The sequence below is a fragment of the Pogona vitticeps genome, chromosome 7 (assembly GCF_051106095.1).
Source record: "Pogona vitticeps strain Pit_001003342236 chromosome 7, PviZW2.1, whole genome shotgun sequence".
NCBI classification, from domain to species: domain Eukaryota; kingdom Metazoa; phylum Chordata; class Lepidosauria; order Squamata; family Agamidae; genus Pogona; species Pogona vitticeps.
This window is the reverse complement of record NC_135789.1, coordinates 8075976-8100983: the sequence shown is the minus strand read 5'-3', so window position 1 is coordinate 8100983 and position 25008 is coordinate 8075976. Positions and strand designations below refer to the sequence as shown.

General features: G+C 45.1%; 2 protein-coding genes across 3 annotated transcripts in view; both read right to left on the bottom strand.

Moving 5' to 3' along the window:
• The window catches only part of LOC110070508 (tumor necrosis factor receptor superfamily member 1B), a 31641-nt gene extending 20961 nt beyond the window's left edge, over positions 1 to 10680 (bottom strand). Inside the window, exon 1 of one of the 2 annotated variants that reach the window (XM_072977705.2) lies at positions 10525 to 10680. In XM_072977705.2, coding sequence (XP_072833806.2) covers positions 10525 to 10596 — 72 coding nt within the window. In that variant the 5' untranslated portion in view covers positions 10597 to 10680. The remainder of the gene's footprint in view (positions 1 to 10524) is intronic. The other variant, XM_078379132.1, reaches the window with a different exon arrangement.
• A 2435-nt stretch (positions 10681 to 13115) lies between these two features.
• Positions 13116 to 21332, bottom strand: LOC144584025 (cell migration-inducing and hyaluronan-binding protein-like). Its single transcript, XM_078379131.1, has 6 exons — positions 21241 to 21332; positions 20656 to 20833; positions 20077 to 20180; positions 18893 to 19064; positions 14447 to 14556; positions 13116 to 13530 (listed from the first exon to the last, which is right to left on the bottom strand). The coding sequence occupies exons 1-5, from the start codon at positions 21308 to 21310 to the stop codon at positions 14448 to 14450; spliced, it is 633 nt and encodes a 210-aa protein (XP_078235257.1). The 5' UTR covers positions 21311 to 21332; the 3' UTR covers positions 13116 to 13530; position 14447.
• Between the last annotated feature and the right edge of the window lie 3676 nt (positions 21333 to 25008).

The following is a 25008-nucleotide window of genomic DNA, read 5'->3' as shown; positions in this document are numbered from 1 at the left end:
GCAACCCTTCCCAAAAACTATGCTTGTCTCTGGTATGCACAGCCATAAACTGGAGCCCCTGCAGCCATTCCTGAGCTAGACAGACCAAGGGCCTGAGATTATATCAGCCAGCAGCCCCTCACCCCATGACCCATACACAACCTCCCTTGAGGGTAGAGAAGAGGGCATCTCCTCTTATGCAGAACTCTCTAGTGCATGATTCTTACTATCTTTTTCGTGTCTCAGAGAGCCTCTCCCTGCTCATAGCCAAAGCACTAGATATACTACCTTGGCTGAGCATGTTGGCAAATGTAAAGGGGAAAAGGAGTGGGTGAAAGGCTGGTGGGGGGGAGTAAAGGATATCTCAGTGGTTTCGGTCTTTGGCGGCAGAACCAGAGGTTGGGAGTTCGATTCCCCACTTGACAGGGACTACATTCGAAGATCTGTAGGGTCCCTTCCACCTCTCGGTTCTAAGGCTATTATTATAAAAGGCAAAATATTGTGGAACGTTTAAAGCCCAAGAGAGCGAAATAAATCTATCCGTCTTTAAAGTGCTATGATTCTTTGCCTTCCCCCCCTCTTTTTCCCTCTTTAACTTTGCCAACTTCCTATCAATGCCAACGGTACTGATTCAGACGGATCCATGGATGACGCAGGGTTGCTCATAGTCAGGTTTCAAAGTTGGTTGTCTTGCGTTTCTGGTTGAAGTGCTAATTGCCCATGGGTGAATCAGTCCAAAATGAAAATGCTGCGTCACTGCCAGCACATCAAAAGGCTCCTTTGGGGTTCTCCTGGGATCCCCCCAGCCAGCAGTTCCCAACGTGAGAACTTGGGGTTAAAAAAATATGAACATTTCTAAACAATGTTGGAGATAAAAAGCTATCTCCTGGTGACTATCTCAGGAGGAGATGTAGGACTTCTCTCAAACTCTCAGTTCACGGGTCAACAGCTCCTAAATCTGTCATGCAGGACAAGACAGCGAGCAATAGAGAAACCACAATATTTGCAAACATGAACAGATGCCACTTTTGGCAGCAAAACTTTATCAAAGTAGGATCACATACATACGTATGTTTCTCTGTGTATGTGTCTAAAGGGAGGGGAGAAGGAAAGGAATTAATTTCGCTACTGACTGAATAGCTTTTAAGCCAATATTGATTGATTGATTGATTGATTGATTGATTGATTGATTGATTGATTGATTGATTGATTGACTGATTGATTGATTGATTGATTGATTGTAGTTCAGTGGCTGCTGTGAGGTCAGTCTCATGTGGTTTAAGAAAAAAAAAGATTGCATCACCCAACAAACAAAATTCAATTCTACAAAAAAAGAAAATCTCTGTTTCATAACTGTGGGATATTGTGATTCTGTACCCACCATGACTCAAAAAGCCAGAAAATGGCCCAATATTGCTGCACAATGTCATGCCCGCATTGCTATAAGAAAAAGGGATGCCAAGCTTTAGATAGCAAAGGTCAGCCTGAATGTTGATAACACCAACGGCAGCAGTCAAGATGGTCTACAGCAGCGGTTCCTAACCTTGGGTCACCCAGGTCTTCTTGGACTACAACTCCCAGAAATCCAAGCCAGCACAGTTTAGTGGTGAAGGCTTCTGGGAGTTTTAGTTCAAGAACATCTGTAGACCCAAGGTTGGGGACCACTGGTCTACGGGGTACATTTTTCTGTTCACTAACCATTCACTAAGCAAGGGAAAATCCCAGAAGCTGATTTCTTTCTTTTTTGACATTTGCCTTCATCAAAAAATAAAGCAAGAATCAGGGCTGTTTTTCAATAAGAGGGAATAAAACCCTTCTTGCATCCTGGATTCTTTCCAAATTAAAAAGCAGGTGGGGTCAACCATTCTCTTTCAAGACAAGCAAAGCATGCTTGTGGAATGTTGATCTCCTCTGTGAACCAAGAACGCAGCTGCAATATTGTGCGCCTGTAATCTAGAGGTCTAAAGCTCAGGGATAAAGAAAACGATGAGGATGATAAGATCAACCACATCAGAAAGCACCAAACAAGCGAAGTTCTCCAACAAGCGCTTATCTTGATGTGCTGCATGTCAAGGAGAGAGGCAGCTGAAAGGAAAAGCAGTGGTTTTTGGCTGGGATCAGGCCCATCGGTATAGAACAAGCAGATTCAGAACTTGGGGAAGTTCGCTTCTTGGACTACAACTTCCAGAATCCCCTACGTCCATGTTCAGCTGATGCTCATTTTCTGGTCCACCATATTATGTCTGCTTCCTGCATGGATTTTGGCCAAAAAAGCACAGTCTGAGTGTTACTTTCGTCTTTGGTCTGAATGATCCGACAGGTGGTCATGTTTAAAAAGCATAACATGAATTCTGGATCTAGACCACTGGTTCTTAACCTTGGGTTTCTCAGGAGTTTTGGACTGCAACTCCCAGAAGCCTTCACCACCAGCTGTCCTGACTGGGGTTTCTGGGAGTTGCAGTTCAAAAGCATCTGAGTAACAAAGGTTAAGAACCACTGATCTAGACCACTGGGTGCCAGCTTGGGGGGGGGGTCTGGACCCCCAAACGGACTGCAAAGTATTTTTTGGGCAAGGTCACCATGGCTCTTTTTAATTGCAATTATTTTTATATTTATTATACGAAGTATAGCAGTATACAAAATGCTGTTTTATTTTAACCCCCTTTGCCCCACAGTTGGATCGTTTCAATCTGAGCCCGAACTGCAGACAACCTACAGTTCTGTAATTATTTCTGTGCCAGATTGGGTGGGTTTTCTTTTCATGCACACACATCGCCCTCGCCCCCTCTGAACAAGATGCTCTTGCTCGTTTTTCTCTCCCCCCCACCCCCGGATGTGGTTAATAAATAGTTCTACCATAATTTAATGACACACAACAGGAATAAATATTTGGATTCTTTCCACCGTGAGGTATTTTCTGTTGGAACTGACCAGTATTTCAACACTTTCGGGAATAATTTTATATAAACAAAATACACACACATATTTAAAAAAAAACACACTTGGGGTCACTGCTCCCTTGTTGCCTAAACTTTGAAAAATCAGAAACACTTCCATCTCTCTGATTCAATATCCTGTCCTTCTGGGCTGGCTGCATGTTTGCACAAGCACTCGGCTTCACAAAAGGAGAAAACGACTGTCATTTTGTGCAAATGCGTTCCGCACAAATTGCAGAAACCTCAAGAGGAAAATTAGGCTTCTTTTCTACCTCACTGGAGGTGAGGGATCTCAGGGAATTTGAAAACTCCTCATTGAGCTGCCCCTTGATATTAAAACATCCTAAGTCAGTGGTTCCCAGCTAGGGATTCTTTGACTACGATTCCCAGAAGCCTTCACCACCAGCTGGGCTGGCTAAGGTTTCTGGGAGTTGCAGTCCAAGAACATCTGGGTGACCCAAGATTGGGTACTGCTGGTCGAAATTAAGAAGAGCTAAGAATATCATTGAATATTCTTCACATCATTATCATAATGTTAAAAAAGCCCCCTACCGCCTATAGCCTAAAGTCACCGATTAACGCAGGAAACAAACCCCACAAATTCCACACAACCCCACAAAGCGAGGGCTGCACATTTCAAAAAGGAAGTCGCAGGTCGGCACGTGAGCCCCTCCCCCCCCCAAATATTCCGGCTGTCACTGCAACTCTCGAAGACGGCTGACGGAAAGGCCTCACGCTGAGGTAGAGATGGAAAAAAGGAGCAAGAATAAATAGCACGCATGACTGCTGCCATGGGCGATGTGAGAAAACCACAGTGACGAAGCTTCCCACATTCTTACACACCAGGATATGTGTGTGTGTGTGTGTGTGTGTGTGTGTGTGTGTGTGTGTGTGTGTGTGTGTGTGTGTGTGTGTGTGTGTGTGTGTGTGTGTGTGTGTGTGTGTTTGCAAGCTGAGCCTGGTAAAAGGAGAAATGGCGCGGCATTTTTCTCTTTTCTTGAAAGGCAAATGAATATCCACTGACCAGGTCAACTCTGAGAGACGGTAGCCAGGAAGACAACGTGGGAGTCCAGGACAAAGTGTGTGATTCATTTGGAAACCACACTCTTGGGCAAGAACCACACTGATGCATTTGAGGGGCATTTCTGAAGGTTTCTGACACATGGGCCCCAACTTCTCCTCATGGGGGGGGGAACCTCATACAGTGGTCGAGGCACACAACTTAGAGCCCTTTTCGTGAAGGTCAAAGAAACGCACGGCTGTGAAACACCTCACAACGTTAGGGGAATCTTTTTAAAACTCTGCACTGTGGAGGTGAAGACACCGGTCATGACTGGAGAACAAAGGTAGCTGAGATTGGCAAGCGGGGGGGGGGGGAACCTTCTTTCCAGAGTAGGTGGAGATGACATGCTTCCTTCTGCCGGTGACCCAAACTACGTGCTTCCGTTACCATCCAAACTGCAGCAGCTTGATAAGGAGGAGGATTTTAGACCTGCAAAGCTAGAAGGGACCCTCTAGAGCATCAAGTCCAGCCCCTGTCTAGGAAGCCCCGGTGGAGGAAACGAATTTCCAACCTCGGGCTCCGCAGCCAGAGACCTCCACCATGGAGTTATTCAGAAGTTCTTTAGCCCAAAGCCTGCAATTTCCTCTTTGAAACAGGCGCCCACATCTGCAGGAGTGTTAAACTAGCTTGGAAACGAGGTGCACGCTCGTGCCAATCACCTTGAAAACAAGGGAGTGCACCTGGTGCATCTTGTTTAGAGGCAGAATGAGGTGGGTTTTCTCTGCCGTGATGCAGAAAATGCACAGTACAAAGGGGGGCAAGGGGCCTGGTGGGTTCAGCGCGGGGCTGTGCACCTCACCTGTCAATACAGCTTGCCCACGCTTGTCTTTTATGATGGAAAAAAGACTTCTTAATGATTCGGTGGTGCCCCATTTCAAATGCTCTGCTATGGAAAGTGCATTTGGTACTGATGCTCTATTCTCTTCACCACTGAGTTAAAACCTTTTTTTAATGTGGCCATTTGATATTTACATTTTTAATTTAAATTTGCATATTTGTTAAGCTAACGGAAATTGTTTCTAGGTCGTTCCCATCTACTACAGTGACATTTAGGATTTCAGACTGCTGTCGCTCTGTTTAAATCGCATTAAGCGCTTAACATTTAAAAACCCCTTCTTCAAGTCATCTCTGGCATAAATAAAGGTATGTGGTTTATATATGATGGGTGGAGGCTTCTGGGGTTGGTAGTCCAGAAATGTGACTTTTTTGAGCTGAGGATCAGAGTAACACTGGAGCAGCACTGAGCCAAAAACATCCTCAGTGTTTTTCTTGTGACTAGAGATGGGCACGAATCTAGTGTCATCTTCATAAGAGCGGCCGGTTTCATTGCTGGTGGATCCTGCTGGCCTTCTCATAATGCCCTCCTCTCCAGCTGAGTGGACAGTCATGGTGTAAACAAGATGGGTTCTCTTCAAATAACGGCTGAAATCCAGCTGCACCACTCCATTCACACAGCAGGAATGAAGTCAGCAACACAACAGCAGCAAACAGCCACCGATTAAAGGGGATTCCAGGGCATAACAATGTGACAAAGTCAAGGGCACCCCAAAATTTGTCCAAGGAATCCCTTTAACCAACTGGCCACTTTTGATGACATAATTGCTGTTGCATATCCAGAGCTCTACAACAGGATTTCAACCAATCCAATTTTTTTTGGCTTATTACAAACCTTGTAATCTCTCAGAAGGTCAAGTTCTAATCAAGCCCACACTCAAGCCATGAGCAAGAAGAGCAAGACAGCTGATACTGGCTGTGACTCATCATTGGGTGCCTTCGTTTTCGTGTTTTCTAAAACGCACACTCAGAAAGACAGTAAACGTGAGAGTCACACATAAGGACTGGCTTTGACTCATGCTTCCTGTAAGTGGTGTTGCTTCAATATTCTGCCTCCCCCATACAATCCGGGAGTGTGGGGGTGGGAAGGCACTGGACATTTGCTCCAGAGAGCTCACTGGGCCATTGTTCAGCAAAAGATTTTGCTTTTCTTCTTATTTGTTTTAGCTGGCTGGATCGCTCAGTGGTATAGGTAATCGGTTTCAGAGCTAAGGTTGGGAGTTTCCCCACTGTGCATCCTAGGAGAACCAGCCTGTGTGGCCTTGGTCAAGCTGCACAGAAAGGAATGGCAAACCACTTCTGAGTACAGGTGTTCCTTTTCCAGTATTGAGCCATTTCTAAAATTAAAATCAGGGCTTTCTTGGGGGCTGGGAGAGAAAGAGACTCTGAATAGGCTTGGGGGGGCTCAGAATAGGCTTGGGAGGCCTCGGAATAGGCTTGGGAGGCCTCGGAATAGGCTTGGGAAGCCTCGGAATAGGCTTGGGAGGCCTATTGATGGAACACTTAATGACTCACAATTCATGACTACACAGATGAAAGGAGACAATTGCTCTTAAAACCTGATACTTTAAAATGATGCAAAACATTTGCAGCCTCCACCCTGGGACTTCGCTTTAATCCAGATCCTGGTGCAGCATCAACCTGTAAGGATCGTTTTTTGGACTTTTCCGTTCCTCTCCTCCCCTCTCAGAGAGAGAGAGAGAGAGGTGAAAAGAGGCTGGGAATTCCCCCCAACCAAAGAAGCATTGATTGACTGACTCTTGAGAAGGTCATGAAAAGCATACTGCGATGAAACAGTGTTAAATAGAGCAGTGTTAGGAGGGATTTTTCTGGACTGCTCACTTAGAAAAGCCCAAGAAAGGTCACACATTTTTGAAATGACTTAACGGGGCACAATTATAAAAGGTGTTGCCCACCCTACTCTTCAGAAGGAATTCAGTCATCATTGTCAACATTTCTGCATTGCACCTCCTATGCCTGAAGAAGTGGTCAAGGAAAGTCCACAGGAACTGACAATGAAATGTAGCCGTGAGCTACATTGTAAGGTGTCACAATGTTTTTGTCTTTTTTCTTCTTCTGTTTTTGCCTGATCCCGAGCGCAAAGCTTTAGCCTCTAGATGAGAATGGCGTTAGCACACACGTTAACGACAGAACAAGAAGCAGCCACGTCTTTTGAGGTGGAAAATCCAGCGGCTTTGAGAAAGTCTGTCCGTCTGGTGCCCAGAGGGAGCAAAAAAGAGTGAACCAAAAACTTATGAAAGAAGTCCATTTCCACCCAAGAGTGTCAGGCTATCAGTGAGCGCTAAGGCACATGCTGGACATGTTACGTGAAGGGCATCACAGTAAAGAGGAACGTCTAGGAAAAATTTGATTTGCTAAAACATTTAAATAATATTATGTATGGAGATGTGCAATATCCCTACCTTTTCATCAGGCAATCCTCTAGGCCACTGGTGCCCAACCTTGGGTCCCCAGATGTTCTTGGGACTGCAACTCCCAGAAATCCTGGCCAGCCCAGCTGGTGGGGAAGGCTTCTGGGAGTTGTAGTCCAAGAACATCTGGAGACCCAAGGTAGGGAAACACTGCTAGGCTATTGACGCTAACCAGAAAAGTTGCTTGTTTCTGCCAGCGACGTTCATGTTTTCATTTCAAGAGTGGGAAAACAACAATGACAAGAACTGCAGAAGTCTCCCGTGCAACACCTTACAACCTTTGGTTTGGTTAACAGCAGTTGTGGTTCTTTTCACACCCAGTCTGAGTCAGGTCTGCAACAGCGGATGAAGCCGAAAGGTTAACTTCTACCAGCAGTGTAGAATGCCTTGTGGCATCCAAGATGAAACCGCAGTGACCCATTACAACAGAGTTTGCAAACATTAACTCCCTGGTCACTCCCGCTCCCATAATCCCTTGGCCAGCATAGTCAGTGACAAGGGGATTCCGGAGGTGGATCTGGCACTGAATGAATGAGTGAAAGAACGAAAGAACGAACGAACGAACGAACGAACGAACGAAAGAAAGAAAGAAAGAAAGAAAGAAAGAAAGAAAGAAAGAAAGAAAGAAAGAAAGAAAGAAAGAAAAAGAATGAATGAACAAAAGAAACAAATGAAAGGACGAACGAATGAACAAATGGAAGGAAGGAAGGAAGGAAGGAAGGAAGGAAGGAAGGAAGGAAGGAAGGAAGGAAGGAAGGAAGGAAGGAAGGAAGGAAGGAAGGAAGGAAAAGAGAGAAAGAGGAAGGAAGGAAGGAAGGAAGGAAGGAAGGAAGGAAGGAAGGAAGGAAGGAAGGAAGGAAGGAAGGAAGGAAGGAAGGAAGGAAGGAAGGAAGGAATAATCTTGCAGAATTCTTCACTTTCCTTCTCCCTAGTTGGCTATGATGGGGTCTCCTTACTTTTGCCCTGATTTCCAGCCAATGGGGATAGTAAGGTGAGTGAAACAATTTTCTTTGAAGATCACTGCAGGAAAAGCAGCAGGGTGTGGGTGTGGAAATTTTGAAAATTTTGAAAAGACACTGATAGGACTTTGAAATGGGAATGAAAGGTGGACTGAGGGTGGGGAAGAGGATGAAATGCTTCATTTGCAAGCAATGCCCCCAATATATGATCTGGACTTATTGTTCCATTTCTACATCAAACAGTATTTTTTAAATCTATATATTATTGTTCTTATCAGGGGTCCAATTATCAGTCCATTCAACCCGTTACTCATGTTTATTAAGAAAGGAGGGTTATTACACAAGCTCTTCCCACATTGCCCGGGGGGGGGGGAGTCTGGTTGCAAAACTAGTTGCACAACTAATCACACGTCGGACGCGTTGCCAAGCTGAGGGTCGGCAGGGGGTCACTGCTTGTGCAGGACTTTTCTGCTCAGAGGTTTTTCCCTACAGGATTTTGGCCCACATTTCAAAAACCCGGGAAATGTTCCGGTTTCCTCCCGACTACTGTTTGATACTGACCATCGCTTTTTGCATCTCACTTCCACCCCACAGATGACGATTCCCTCAAACACACCCCTTCACGGGTGTGCATAAGAATTGGTCAGCTGAGGCAGCACCCTCGTCCATCTGACAAAGCGGGGCCCAACAATCAAAGTCAACGTCTTCCTCTTTGTGATGCCACAAGAATATGTGTGTGGTTTGGAACTCAGAAGTTAAATCCCATCGAGTTTCAAGGAGTTCGGTCCCAGGAAACTGGGTTTAAGATGAATCCAGAGAACCTCCATGTGTCAGTGAAGTATACCTTTGAACAGCAGCGGTTGAGAACTACAGTGGTGCCTTGCTAGACAGTTACCCCGCATGACAGTTTTTTCGCTAGACTGACTTTTTGTGATTGGTATAAAGATTCGCAAAACAGTGATTCCTATGGGGGAATTTTGCTGGACAATGTTTGGTCTCTGCTTCGCAAACCGATTTTCGCTAGATGCCGATTTTGACAGCTTCCTCCGCGCTCGCAAAACAGGTGTTTTCAGGACCTAAGCTTCGCAAGACAGCGATTTAAACAGCTGGTCAGCGGTTCGCAAAGCGGCTTTCCTATGGCCGATCTTTGCTAGACAATGGCGATTCTTCCCCATTGGAACGCATTAAACAGGTTTCAATGCATTCCAATGGGAAAATGCTTTTCGTTAGACGATGATTTCGCTAAACAGCGATTTCAGTGGAACGGATTATCATCGTCTAGCGAGGCACCACTGTACTGGGAAAGTCTTTTACCGTCTAGCTGCATGTGAACGGCTAGAGGTATCACCCTCCTGCTCACCAAATCTAACTCATTTCTTCTTCTTCTTCTAACTATTTTATTGTTATACATACAAAGCAACAAAGTAACACATAACAAAAACAGCAAGCACATCCATATTACATATACAGATCACAGATTCCACCATCGTCAAGGTAATCTAATATCATCAAAGGGTTCTTGTAAGCACTGGTTTGCCAGGATCATTTCTTCCCCTATGTTTCTGTCTGTTTCTGAACCCAATTGTACATCAGCTTCCATCTTTTCCGTTACAAAGGACCTCGGTTGATCCCGCACTACCTCTGAAAGCATATCTAGTTCTGCAAGATCCAGTAGCTTTTTCAACAGCTACTATTTTAAAAAACTATTTTAAAAATCTAGCTCATTTCTTAAAACCCTGACACTTCCTGGCTCTGGTTATTTCAGAAAGAACAGAATTCATTCTCTCTAAACAAAAAGTCAACAAGCCAGAAAACGGCAGGTAAACAAGCTGAAACCCATGAATAAACTTGTTTTAGACGTTCTTACAGACAAAAAGCGGTATTTAAAACTTCTCTGCACCAGGTGTGAGTTGGTGGTTTGGGGTTTTTTTAAAAAAGAATTATGCTAATAGGAATTTAGAAGTCGTTCCTAGCATTTTTTTAAAAATACATTTCCCCAAAAAAATCTTAAGAAGGGAATGTTTTGCAGGCAAGGAGATGAGACTTTAATAGGAGGACCAGGAGCCGCGTACATCCTGAAACGGAATGGGGCTTGAGGGAAAAAGTTTGGTTTCTGGGAGTCGCAAGTTGGGGAAAAATAACTTTTCTTAGCTGGGTTCTGCAGCGGGAGCGGGCTAAAACACACGCGCACGCGAGCGCGCACATACGCACGTAACCCAAGCCTTGGAGCGGGGCTGTCCTAGGTTAGCAGGGGAGGATGGGATGGGGGTCCGTTGGGGGGGGGCGCTCCTTGGGATGGGGCGGGCCGGGCGCTCACTTACCTGCGCGGCGACCAGCTGCAGCGCCGAGCACAGAAAAAGGCGCTCCGACGGGCGCCGGAGACATCGCCGCATCGTGCCGCACGCGAGCGAGGGAGGAACCGAAGTGACTCCGGAGCCAAGCCGGAGGGCAAGCGAGCCCAACGGGGCGGTCTCAAAAAGGGGGAGGAGAGGAAAAGGAGGAGAAAGGTTGGCTCTCAAGCTCCGGCGCGCCTTCCCATCAGAGAAGCAGGAAATTCCTTCTGAGTCAGGCGGGGGAGCGTGCCTCTAGGCATGTACAAAGCGCACCACCACCCCCGTGCCGATTCTCCGGGGGGCATGCCTTTGAGCGCATGCAGAGAACCGGCCGGGCGATTGCTGATTCTGAGCATGTACAGAGAACTCGCTCTGTAGCTAAGCGATTCCCCCCCACCCCCGCCGCCTTTGGCCGTGACTCTGAGCATGTACAGAGAACTGGATTGACACTGGCCCATTCCTCTGTCCTCGGGCGATGGCTCTGAGCACGGAACTCCCTCTGCAGCTGCTGGTTCTACAGGCAACCTCTCTGAGCAGCTACAGAGGGCTTACTGGTTTCCCCAGGCTGGACATGATGGTTTTCTGAGCATGTGCAGAGAACACTTGTAATGATTCCTGAATCTCTCGGCCCCCAGACGTGATTCTGAGCATGTACAGAGAACTGACGTTTTCCCTGGGCCTGAAGTAATACCCTTGAGCGTGTGCAGAGGACTCAGTGGGCAGTGGCTGATCCTCCAATTCCCCAGCAATGCCTCTGAACATGTGCAGAGAACTTGCTTTGCAGTTGCTGCTTCTCAGCTTCAAGTAATGTCTCCGATCAAGGACAGGGAATCTGGCTTGTCTTTGCTATTCCCCAGACCTCAAGGTGTGCCTCTGAGAGTGTACAGAGTGCCAGCTGAGACCCTGCAATCTCTGAACATATCCAGAGGACTATTGTTCCAGCGGTTGCATCTTTGAGGCTGGAAATGTGCCCTTGAGCATGTACAGAGAGCCATTTTTACCATTGTCACAACTACTGTATCAAGACATGGGTACTTGCACTAAGAAATTTTCTACTATTGCCTCTCCCTGCAACTTTCAATAAGAATTCAAAACAATAACTGCTGAAGAGCTGAGGGGTTTAGGGATCTGTCTGCGGAGTCAGAAGTAGGGAGTTCGAATTCCCCACAGGGCCTTCTTGACAGGGGCTGGACTGGATGATCCACAGGGTTCCTTCCAGCTCTGCCGTTTTAAGATGATTATTTATCCAATTTAAGAGTTGGTTGCTTGTTGATTTAATAAAAGGAGGGAGGCTTCCTTTCCTGGAGGCCTGCACGACTAGAGGGATGCTTTGCTTGGAAAAGTGCCCCAGACTTCCTTTGATCCCATGAGAAAGTCAGCTGTGTATATGCCGCACCCATGGAGAAAGTGGGTCGCAGTGGCTAAAATCCAGTGGTGTAAACCACAGCTGGAGTAACCTCATTGAATCACTGGGGATTTAGTGAATCAGCCCTTGTGTACCTTCCATGGATTCAGACGGACCTACTCTAGTTGCAACTTACTACTGGATTTTGGCCAGAGAAAAGAAAAATAAATAGATAAATGATTAAAAACAATTTTAAAAAAAAGAAAAAAGCAAGCATTGGTATCCATTTATTAATTCAGCTTACAACAACTTCTCAGATCTCCTGGTCTGAATGGAAAGGTTTGTTCAGTTCAGTGATATTTATTTATTTTTAAAGTATACCCCAAAATATGTCTGTCTGTCTGTCTGTCTGTCTGTCTGTCTGTCTGTCTGTATGTATGTATGTATGTGATGGGCACATTTTTGAAAACTTTTTCATTGTTTGATTAACACAAACCCCGTTCTTTGCCAAAGGATAAAATCAAATATGCAAATCTCTTGCTTCTCTTTTAGCCCCACCCCCGTCCACATGGCACCCCCTCAAGCGCCTCACGGATCTGAAAAATGGTTTTTGGCCCTGTTGAAATCACCCATCCTTCTCTGAGAGAGTAAGGCATAAATAGGTTGTGGATCAATACTTGTAAGGTCTTAATTGCTCCAGAATTAATGGTTGATTATTATCTCCTGTACTGTTATTGCATTTGCTTTTGTGTGGTTGCTTTGTTTATTGTTTGTTGGCTGCATAGTTTGTTATTGTTATTAGAAAACAACAACACCCTGGTCATAACAAAGAAAAATCCTTAAGGGACCACCATGGAAAATGAATGCATTGATAAAGCATATCAATATAATATAAGCATATTCATTTAATATTACTGGTTACTTGGAAGTAAACTTTGTAGTGGACAACAACCTGGATGTCATAGATTTTTTTCCCACCCTGAGGAATAAGTCAACCCCTATTCAAGTTTTATTTGCAAACTTGTAGTATGTTGCTTGTGCTTTGAGTGGTTCAAGGGGCCTTTCTGGGCTGAGCTGACTGTCAATCTATCCATCAGTGACCAATTGTTCTTTCCCACCTCTGAAGTGAACGAGACCCGCCTCTCCGCTGAGTGTTTCCTTTCCCTCTCTTTAGTTTGTTGGAAGCAGTGGTTTTGTTTGCTGTGGATCTGTTCACATCAATGAAACATTTTTTTTATTCTTTCTCCTACACATTCAGAGTGAGTCACTGAGACTGTAAGTGCCAGTTAATAAGAACTGGTAACTATTCTTCTGTGTGAGTCACTGTACTTCTCCCGTGTGTGTGTGTGTGTGTGTGTGTGTGTGTGTGTGTGTGTGTAAAATCACCAGAAACCAAACACTGCAACAACCCGCACCCTTTCAGAAACAGAACAAGCAACACAATGCAAGACAATTTAGAGTTTACTGCAGGACTTTGATGGAGTTAGATGTCAAAGGAACTACAGTTTAAGACATTGGGGGTGTAGCCACTTGGGTAAAATATGTAAAAGAGGGAGAAACATAGATGGCAACCAGCTAGATGCTTGAGCCTCCTGGAGATGATTTACTCACCTCCTGGTGAGTAAATGTTGACTGGATCTTGATAGGGCCTAGGGTAAAGTACGTCAGGAGAAGCAGGTTTCACATTAGTAGCAAAAGGACCGGTCAGAGGTAAGTATCAGACAAACCAGGACCGTATCTGAGACAAGCACAAACCAGATCAAGCATGGGGAACATTTTTCAACACCAGGACCACACCAAGTGCCAGATATGTTCTTGGGTATGGGATCTGCACTTCAGCTATGAAGTCGCCATTTGGGCACCCCCTCCCACCCCTTTTGTCCCGAGCCACAAACAACATCCCCTCAAAAAAATAAGGAGAGCTGTTTCCTAACATCCACCATTAAATTCAAGTCTACATCTGGGTGCCCCGGTGGCAACCCTGCATTCCAGTAGCGGGTAGTGCCCAAGGAGAAAAGGTAGAACCTGGTTATAGGTTTAATCTGCTCCTTGCCTGAGGAAGCCGGTCGACCCTTCACAATGAGGGAAAAGTCATGGGAAACTCCGGAAACCCTGAGATAATAGCATGACAGGGAAGCAAATTTGGTCTTCACTGGAGAGAGAGCCAGATTTGGCACGGCGGCGAGGTCTAACTCTCCTGCTGAATTTCCTCCTTCCGTCTATTTTTTGGGGTGAGGTGTCTGGATTTTTGGCTGCCTGGTTTCCGGGGTGGACTAGAAAGCCCCCCTCTCTTTGAGCCATCCATGAACTTTAGCTTCCTTACAAGGAGACCACAGGGAAGGGTTTCAAACGGCCTCCTGTCTGTTACGTGGAAATATAAGCAAAGAAGTGAGGTGTGATCCCGAGAAGCCGACTTGTTAAAAAATCGAGCTCCCAAGTTTCCGCCTCAACAGATGGACCTGGGACCATCGGCATTGGAAAAGCACATGTTCTACATCTGAGCTAAAACCCTCTGTCTATCATCCCCCCCACACACACCCCCGTCCTACCACTGACCCTACTTACCTCAACAGAATGTCTTTGGACAGGTGAATTGAACCTTGTAGTCACGACACGGTTCGTTGCTGGGGGTCTGTTGTTCGTTAACGCAAGCAAACCCTTTGAGGGGATCGAACCTGCACATGTAGAGGCATGATGTGAGGTGGCATTTGTTCATCACAAACAAACAACGGAAGAACATAGGACACTGCCTTATCCTAGCGAAGGGACCTGCCCCCAGTCTAACTCCATGGTGTTCATACCAACTGGCCACTGCTTTTCCATTGGGTCTCCTTGCTTGCAATCAAACCCTTCTCTCTGCAAACCAGATACTCTATCCATGAGCGATGGATGCTCCTAATAAGCATGGAAGGCTTCCCTTTTTTTAAAAGAGTCAGCAGACCATTATGCCATCGACTCTCTGGCTCCTTGGATAGCCCTGCCTGAAGATGATGGAGATCAAATGTGCAAATTGTGCACTATGTGATCATTACTGCTACACCTCTTCCAGGTTGAACATCTTCCCTGCAGGAAGGAAAGGAAGCCATTTTCTGGCAGACAGGAAAGGGGAAACCTCAAAGACATCATCCACCACAGGGTGGAAGGGGGAGCTGTAGACCCACTCCAGCCACTGGGGACCTCCCATGTTTGAAGCCAAGGGCATTCTTGGTATCCCTACCCAATTCATTTGCTTCTGTAGACCCGGTTCCAAAGCTTTTACAAGGAAGCTGCAGACAATGTCTGTTGTCTACATGTGCCATCAAGTTGCTTACAGTGACTCTAACAGTGCTTTTGAAGGACACGAGATGCTCAAGGAGTTCCATTGCCATCTCTCCTAATGAACCTCTATGACCAAGTGTAGATTTGAACCCAAGTCATCTGAGTCCTGGTCTGATCCTCCACCCATTACACCACACTGGCTCTCAACAGCTCATTTCTTTCATTACTACCAGGCCACTCCCAAGTTTTTGGACAAATCTACTGTAGAAATGGTGAGCACGTTGTAAAGAAGGCTTAGAGCAGTGCTTCTCAACCTAGGGTCCCCTGATGTTCTTGGACTACAACTCCCAGAAATCCTGGCCAGCCCAGTTGGTGGTGAAGGCTTCTGAGAGTTTTAGTCTAAGAACATGTTGCCCCCACTGGATGAGAGGGATGGTGCCTAGAAGACCCTTTCTTAGACCCAGATGACCCCAGAGACCTGCTGCTGGTCAGGTTAGTCAAGACCAGCCTAGATGGGCAACTAGGGAGATGAGAACGCAGCCAGATCTGAGGAATAGCCAATCCAGCATCCTTTTTCCCCCCTTGTGGCCAAGCAGATGTCTCTGGAAAGCCTGCAGGCATGGCATGAGCGCTATAGCACTCCAGGGATGGAATTTTCATTGCTGTTGTTTTTTTAAAACCCAACTCGCAGAATTCTTGAAGAATTCCGTAGGCAGAATTCTGAGAGGTGGAGCCCAGAAGCACAGGCCTACACACCAGTTGTATTTAGCTCTCTCAGCGCCTTCATTGGTCCTTTTCTATTTTCAAAATCCAGGAAGCACCCCTCCAGTGGCACCTGGGGAGTCATAGATGCCCTTTGTAGCGCCTAATGGGCAGGGATACTACAACTCCCAGGAAGAGCTTTTGACTTCCAGGTGGCAGCAGAACAGCTTCTCGGATTCTGAAAGTGAAAACAGACCAAAGAAAGGCACTGATGGAAGTAAATACAGCTGATCTCCGAATGTTTTCTGGGCTTCTAGAATTCTGCATGAGAATTCCGACTTGAGGATGCCAACAATCAACACTGGGAAATAGCTGGAAACGAGGAGAGGGATGCCCGGGCTTCCGGGCAACACTCACGTTTCCCAGAGCGATAAACTTCGCAGATCACTTTCCCCACCACAAGAAGGAAATTACATGTGACTCAACCAAGACTCAGCCGAGAAATGTCGAGAGGCCTCCCCTAGTTCTGCTTTCCAAAATGTGACTACCTCGGCCGTGTCACAGTTCACGTAGCCGAATACATTATAGTGGTGCCTCGCTAGACAGTTAACCTGCATGACAGTTTTTTCGCTAGACATTGACTTTTTGCGATCGCTATAGCGACTTGCAAAACAGTGATTCCTATGGGGGAATTTCGCTGGACAATGTTTGGTCCCTGCTTCGTGAACCAATTTTCGCTAGACAATGATTTTAACAGCTCCCTCCGTGCTTGCAAAACGGGTGTTTTCGGGACCTAAGCTTTGCAAGACAGCTGTTTAAACAGCTGATCGGTGGTTCACAAAGCCGCTTTCCTATGGCCGATCCTCACTAGACAACAACGATTCTTCCCCATTGGAATGCATTAAACAGGTTTCAATGCATTCCAATGGGGAAATGCTTTTCGCTAGACGATGATTTCGCTAAACAGCGATTTCAGTGGAACGGATTATCATCATCTAGCAAGGCACCACTGTAACCCACTATCTAGAACACGGCAGAGCAGGCAGGCTTGGATCACTGTTATTATTTACTAGAACCCTAAGATCTCTCCACAGAGGATGAGTGCAACCACCGTTGGAGAATTCTGAGCCCAAGAATTCGGAGTATCGGTAAGGTTCTTCTCCATGTGCTTGGAACGAAGCTCCTATGAACATTGCGATCCTACTGAATATATTTTTGGTGGTCCAATAAAGACGACATCACAGGTTTGTTTTTTTTTTGTTTTTTGAGAGAGACAGAAACTGAGGGGAAGACGGCCTGCTGAGTTCATTAGGAAGTTCAAGTCTATCACCAGAAAATCTTATCGTACTCAACATGATGTGTTACTTAAATTACACCACGCTGGGACCTTTGTGTTTTCATCAGTGGTAGTTTTGTGACTGAGCGGTGTTAATCATTTGCTAGCCCACCTTATCTGGAACCTCAAAGATTAACAGGCATTACCCTTTGCTTTATTCGATGAAACACAGACTGCTTCATCGGATGTGTGTTAGTAATCTAGCTATCACAATGTAAACTTTCAAGGTTGAACGTCCTATTGACTTTGCTGTCTACAACCACTCCTTCTACCACGTAGCTGCCACCGGCAGTTTTGCGTTGAGAGAGGGAGAGGCTGTGTTGCCAAAAAGGTAGAGGAACTGCTCCAGGAATCAGGTTCATATTATTTTTCCCTTGACTACACTACATTGCAAATCAATGCAGATTAACCTGGTCTTTTCCCACTCAGCCCTGGAACAAAGTTGAACTAGAGCATTTAGAAGACCAATTTAAAAGGAGGAGGGAGGAAAAGGGAGGAAATTGCCCATCAGTACTTGTTTGCAGCTTGTTAGGGCACCTTTTAATGTACCTGGACATCTGCCCCTGCTGACTCCTGCAAATCTGGACAGCTACAGCTGATGTCCCCTTAACAAGCTGCAAACAAGTGTGGATTGGCAGTTTCCTCCTCTCTCTGTGTGTTGATTCCTATCTGGCCAGCTAAACTGAATTCAACCATGGAAAAACAATTTCCACTGGTGCAAATCACAGTGATCAATCCATATTCTGTTTTTTTTTTCCTGCAGTCACACCATGACATGGCTGGATCTATTGTCTTGAAATGATCAGTGACTTCTTTCTTCTCCAGGCAGGGCCAGGTTCTGCTTCCATTCCTTGTACCTCTGGGAGAAAGTTACTGGCTAGAACCTCCAGTCCTCCTTTGTTCTGGCTTCCTCCTGCTGAAACAGGCCATTGTGAATTTTCACCCTCTGAAGAAGACTCAGCCATGCAGGGCCTTAGATTTTTTCCAGAGACAGGGAAAGATAAATCAACCCTCCTGCTTGAGGGGAAACATGCTATCTAAAGCTCATGCACCAGGCTTGCAGTTTCCATCTGGAATCATTTAGGTCAGATCCAGACACTGCAACCATTAATGTAATTAATTAACCACCCAGATACAGTAGACCTTTGGTCTAGATACATGCATGCATGCATGCATGCATGCATGCATACATACATACATACATACATACATACATACATACTTTACTGGACATTTCTGCTTCACTTCTGTCCCATCCCGAACCCCCATTTTCTGTAGTGCTCGGTCTGAAAAAGTGTATTTTCTGAACCCAGATGATTTCATGGTTGTAATACTTTAGTGGCCATGAAGTTGGATGGCTCCAACTTTGAGGTGGGGGAAGCAGTGGCAGTTTGAGTTATCCAAGGTGGGGAACATTGGGGGGGGACAGACTTCAGTACCCTGGATAAATGCCATAAAGTTCAGATTAAAAATGGGAATGAATTCGCCATGCCCAGAAACTCAGAGTAACTCAACCCAGCTGTTCACTGGCCTGATCAGCAATTGCCAACCATTATTCCCAGCCTTTGGGTAACCCTTTGTTCACCAAAGATCATGCTTTGATAAATTTCCTGTGGATCAAGGTGCCACAAATGTTTGGTGGGTTTGTCTGTGTGTGTGTTGCTGCTTTGTTATAAACATGATTTTGAAAATAGCCAATAAAAGCAGTTTCTCACTCTCCGAATATTTGCCCGGTCTGTGAGGCAGGGATCCCATCCACAGTCTGGACGTGGATTGCGTAGGGTTCATCGCAGATCTTGTTAGGGTATTCGTTTCGTAGATCTGTGAGGGTCTCATAATCTCCATTTCCTGAGGGGTTATCTCGGTCAAACCAACGGGTTGTGCAACCTAAGGAAGGAAGAGTGACAAAGAAGGGCCATCTGACTCGGATCAGAGTTTTCAGGGAGAGGGTCAGGCATGGTCCAAACCAAAAGAACTGTAAGGCTGGAGTATAAAAGAGAGAAGGACTGATTTGTTGACTTCTTGACCATTTTGCTGTTTTCCTCACTGAAGTCAACCGAAAGGATCAACAGCAAACAAACAACAGCCTTCAACAGACAAAAGAGAGGGGGAAACAAACAGTGCAGAGGAAGGACTCGCTTTGAATTTAAAAACTGGGGGGAAAATGATTGGTTAGGGATGGATAGACAGACAGTTGCTTCAAACCAGAAAAGTTTCTCCCAGTCACTCAAAATACAGGCAGGATGCAAATAAAACTCTAACGAGGGAGAGGAAAGGGAAAGAAAGAGATACTTCCACTGTGAAACCCACTGAAACCCTTCCAGGGCATCTCCGTCTCTAAGTTCTGATTTCCTTTCTCTTGGCTATGAGTGACGTTTCCTATCCTCCCCCCCCCTCCTTTGCCATCTCCCTCCCTCTCTTACTTGGGAAATTACATTCAGTCTAGAAGCAAAATTCAGTTTCAAAGAGGGTCTCAGGCTGTTTCAGATTAACAAGAAAAGGTCAGACCAAGCTTTGGGGTTTGTTTTGGGTTTGGGCTTCAACAACAAGAATCCAGATCATGATCTCTGGCTCCGTCTTATGGCCACTTCTGATAAGGCATGTGAATTTTCCTCCTTTTTACCAAGCTATGTATAAAGTTTGCTATTATCCACGGTTTTCAGCATCCACACAGGAGAGGATTTGGAACCCATCCCCTACGGATATGTGGAGGGTTCCTACTGTACCTGTGTAACTGTGGTGAAAGAACAGCGAAACAGTTTCGCGCTAAACCACCCACCAATCAGGATGTGACATTTGGTAAATGACCCAAACAAGCATCAGAAAAGGATGTACAGTAAAAGATAGAGGTAGAGGTGACCCATCTGGAGGCGCCAACCAACCTGCCAGCTCTACTCACCTGAACAAAAGTCTGGAGGGCAGATAAAGCGAACTCTGTAATCCTTGCATGGATCCGTTGACTGCTGGCTATTGACACAAGCAAATCCATCCACGGTGTTGAACCTATCGCAACAAGCAAGAGGAGGATAGAGACATGCAATGCCACAGATGAAAGAGAAGGAGGGCAACAGAAAGTACAATTGCAAAGAGGATTTTTTGGCATGGCCTTGACACCGGTGGAGATTCGCGCCCCGAAGTGCGAAAAGAAACGATGGAGGATCCGTGTTTGTTGGCTACGGTATGGACGCAGTTGGGAACTTCCTTGGAGCAAGTACGCGCTCGCTCCTTCCAAACGCCGTTCAAAGAGTTGTTTCTAAAGACTATACTGCAAGACCAAGACCTTACAGACATCTCACCTGGAGAGAAAAGCCAACTGGCAGGCCTCATGGCTTGTGTAGTCCTAACTTCCTGTTTGAAAAAGACACTCTCAGGTGAAGAGGAGAATTGTGGGATTTGAAGTGGGGGGGGGGAGTCCAAAATGTACCTCCCTACAAGTCACCTTGGACAGATGCTCTTGAGCTGACTTAGCATCACTCACGGGTTAAAGATCTGCCCAGCAGAAGACGCTGGGGCTCCATCCAAAGTTTGAGCTTCGATCCCGGTGGGTTGAAGGCAAATGAGTCCTGGGTATTCGTTCCTCAAATCAACGAGTGTTTCAAAGTCTCCCACTCCGGAAGGGTCGTCCCGGTCAAACCAGCGTGTGATGCAAGTTGCAACTAATGAGAAAAAGCCAGAAAGCAATTATTATTATTATTATTATTATTATTATTATTATTATTATTATTATTATTATTATTATTATTATTATTATTATTATTATTATTATTATTATTATTATTATTATTGTTGTTGTTGTTGTTGTTGTTGTTGTTGTTGTTGTTGTTGTTGTTGTTGTTGTTGTTGTTGTTAGCAGCAGCAGCAGCAGCAGCAGCAGCAGCAGCAGCAGCAGAAGAAGAAGAAGAAGAAGAAGAAGAAGAAGAAGAAGAAGAAGAAGAAGAAGAAGAAGAAGAAGAAGAAGAAGAAGAAGAAATCTCTCATTAAATAGTCCCATCAAACTTTGCAAAATCCTGAAACAATTCTCTTGGTCACTGATCACAGAGACAAGGGAGAAATGACTACTTACCACATGCTGGAACAGCCAGGAGAGTCACGAGAAGCTGAGGAACGGAAGCAGAAGAAGATGTAAATTCCATTTCATGAACAAGATGAAGCAAGAATCCTCGTTCCCAACACCACTTAGACAAGAGAAGTAACTACATGCACCAAACAGAAGAGGCAGAGCAGACCGAGCACTTTTGAAACATGCCCACCGCAGTTCAGGCTGATTTGGAGCCAGGTTGTTTATGTCCGATCCTAAATGTAACGTGCCCACATTTAGAATCAGCAGCTGTTTTCCTATTTATTTTTAATTATAATTTTCTTTTTTTTTTCCTTTTCCATTTCAACAAACTTCAGAATCCTTTCCAGTCCTTGCCTCAGTTAAGCTATGAAATGGTAATATCGAGGTCAATGGAAGTTGGTGGCAGCCTATTGAAGTTGTAGGGTTGAAACCCCTGGAGCATGCAACTCATGCAGGCAGAAGACATGTTGGGGTTGGAAAGATCATCATCATCACCATAGAACTACAGAGCTGAAAGGGACCCTATGAATCATGAAGTCCAGCCTCTCTCAAGGAGGCCCAGTGGGGAATCGCACTCTCAATCTCTGGCTCCTCAGCCAGATACGTAAACCAGTAATCTCAGCCAGGACTTATAGAGACTGTACTTAACAGAGACTTAACACAATTGATCCAAAGCAACAAACCTGCCATTTTTCAAGAGGACATATACACAACTGATAGGCAAAGAGTCTCCTAACATTTGGCTCACCACAAAGCACAGTTGGAGCCTCCGCACCCTGATAAAACTTGTTCTAGGGTTAGAAGGCAGATTTATCAGTCACTCAGCTCCAACCTCACTGTCCCCTCTTTGGCTCACCACAAAGCACAGCTGGAGCCCTCCACACCCTGATAAAACGTGTTCTAGGGTTAGAAGGCAGATTTATCAGTCACTCAGCTCCATTCCTTCCTTCCCACCTCTCCCTTACTATAATGTTTAGACAGAAATTAACAAAATAGATATTATTGTGTTTTCCTTTTTTCTCTCCTGATTTTCTGCAACCTTTAGCAATGTTGCCTCAGTGTTAATTTTGTTTATGTTGGAACGGACTCTCTTTCATTTGGGAAGTGCCAGAATTAGACTGACAATACTTGGAAGCGATTGTTTAAAAATGCCCTGCTCTTCCGCCTTAAAATATCTACTCAGAAAGAGTTCCATGTGGCTTGCTCCCATGGAAACAATGGGGCTACAGCCATACTCTTCCTTCCAAGTTAAGCAAAATCAAGAGGAAACCTCACCCAGGTATTGGAAACATTACATTTCTGGATTCTTTTTGGGGGTATTGTTGCAGCAAAAAATGACTAAGAGAGTCTTGTGACTCGTGAAAGCCTCATGAAGTTTTCGTTGCCATAAGGTTTCAGAGATGGTAACTCGTTTGAAGAAGTGGATCGAATCCCTGGAAATGCTCTTGCCAACTCTGTCAAGGTTCTAAGGTGCCACAAGACTTTTTAATTTTATTTTTGATGCCAACTCTCAAACAGTATTCTGGAGTTCAAGCAGCACCTCCCTCTTTGACTCACCACGCTCTGGAGCTTCACCATCGTTCGTTCTGGGTTGGTCAACGTCCTGCCTCTGTGCTCTGAATTTCTTTGAACCCAAGCTAGGGGGGAAAAGGAGCAAGGTTTTATACACTTTGGGGGAGATGTCCTCCCGGTTCTACCCAGCGTTGGTCGGTTCCATCCTGACAAGCCACATAGCTGTTGGCGTCGCAAGAAATACGAGATGGGTCTGCTTACGGACTCTACTGCCCGCAAGCTGAAGGTGGACAGAAGCTGGTTTGGACTTAACGACACAGAGAGAGCAGATTTAGATTAGTAATTCAAGCAACGTGAGGAATCTCTTTTCCCATAAAAGCCCCTTTCTATTTTGAGCACTGGAATGAGGAAATAGGTCTCAAAAGGGGGAAAATATATGTATATCCTTTCTCAACACTCAATCTTGGGCAATCAACCTTCGCAACCATGATGAGACAAAATGGTGGCTGAGGCCCTATTGGATGTATTCCCCCCTCAGTAGCTTGCCTTTTGGCTGCTCCAAAAAAAGCCCACTCTAGAGTGTGATGCCAGTGCAAGGCCATTTAATAATGCAAAGGGGTTTTTATTTTGTGCCTTTTAAAAACTTGGTTGGGGGGGGCTCTTGGAGGCCTCCGAAACACCCTCGGGGGTCACACGGGGAGTGAGCTGGGCTACCCTGGCCCACCGCTGCGTTAAATCACAGTTTAGCACAAAGCTTGAAAAGTTATTCTTCAAAAGTAATTGGTTCTCATGATCTGTTATCCTGTGTTTTGCTGTCACTCATTTCTGGGATTTAGAAGCAAACTCCTTAACGTTGCTAATTGGGCCACTTTTGTGAATCCTGAAGGGCGAAGAGCATAAAGCTTGAGCAGGTGCTTGTCGAAACACCCCTCAAAGGCTCATAAAGTAAACTAGTCAGAATTACTTATTACACTGATGCTGTACTTCCATTCCCACTCATTACATTACTTTGAAAACGTAGCTTTGCTACACCTTCATTCCCCTGTCCTTCCTGCAAGTTACTCATCGCAGGGGAATGTATTACATCGAAGTAGAGATGGGCACACACAAAAAAACAACAACCCCACAAGCCAAAGAAATCGACGAACCCGGCTGGCTCATCGTTCGTTTCATGATCCAGTTCAAGGATCCCGTTTTGCCAGAGCAAAACAAGCACCAAGCTTCCCTGCCCCTTCCCTGTTTTCTTTGCTTCAGCAAAAGGGTTTGTTTTTCCTGAGATTCGTGGTGGTTCGTGGCTAACCACGAACCACCAAGAACCACCAATTTTTCTAGTTCGTGCCCATCTCTGCATCAAAGTCGTGAGCTTAAAACCCTGTTTTATTGTTCCGTCCAAACTTCACAAAAATCCTGTATTTCCTTTCTTTCAGAAATGTAAGTTTCAAGTCAAAAATGATTTTTTTTTAAAAAAAAAAAATACACATCTATTTTAGAAGCCCAAACCCCCCAAAACCTTGTTTTACAAAGTAAAACTGCAGTTGACACTACTAGGATCCCTTTGATAAAGTAATGCTTTTCTGTTCCTCAAAAGTAATGCTTTTCTGTTCCTTAAAAGGAATCAGAATAGTTACTCTCAGGGCCTGAGAATAAGAAGAATTACAATTCCTGTATAATGATCAAACGAGCAGACCAGAATATGCTTCGGTTCAATTGAAGTTGGTCTTGCGCCCAAGATTCAGGCAGATGCACGTGCGTACACACACACACAAACACGAGACAAATTTTAAATGAACATGAACAAGTCTTTATTACTCAAATCCCGAGGTCATCACAATAACGAGAAATGTGTCATTTTTGGTCATAGGATTTCCCATCATTTCAGAGGAGGTGGCTGAAGATTTTCCCGCCCTTTTAACCAAATCATTACTAATATTGTAAGCTAAGCTTACATAATATTTTATTGCTGATCTACAGTGGAAACTCCACAAGAAATGATCCATTCCTACACCTAGAATGAATATATATTCATTCTGTATACTGTATATATTAATCTGGCAGTGCCGGGACAGACAAAATACCCCCACATCTTCCTAGGACTGAAGTTCTGTTGCATCTCAGGGCGATGGCATTTTTCTCTTCCTTGCTTAAGGAAAAAAAAATCAGGTTTATTCATTTATTTAAACTATTTTTACCCAGCCTTCCTCCTTTAAAGTACCCAAGGTGGCTTACATCATTAAAAAGACAATATTTAAAAGCTAAAAA

What these genes read in the sequence shown, in the direction of transcription:
- LOC144584025 (XM_078379131.1), bottom strand. Translation starts at nt 21,310, where the DNA reads ATGGAATTTACATCTTCTTCTGCTTCCGTTCCTCAGCTTCTCGTGACT. An exon ending in CCTGGCTGTTCCAGCATGTG is followed by an intron (nt 20,834 to 21,240) that starts GTAAGTAGTCAT and finishes TTTTCTCATTAG; the next exon opens with TTGCAACTTGCATCACACGC. An exon ending in CCCTCCAGACTTTTGTTCAG is followed by an intron (nt 19,065 to 20,076) that starts GTGAGTAGAGCT and finishes TTCCTTCCTTAG; the next exon opens with GTTGCACAACCCGTTGGTTT.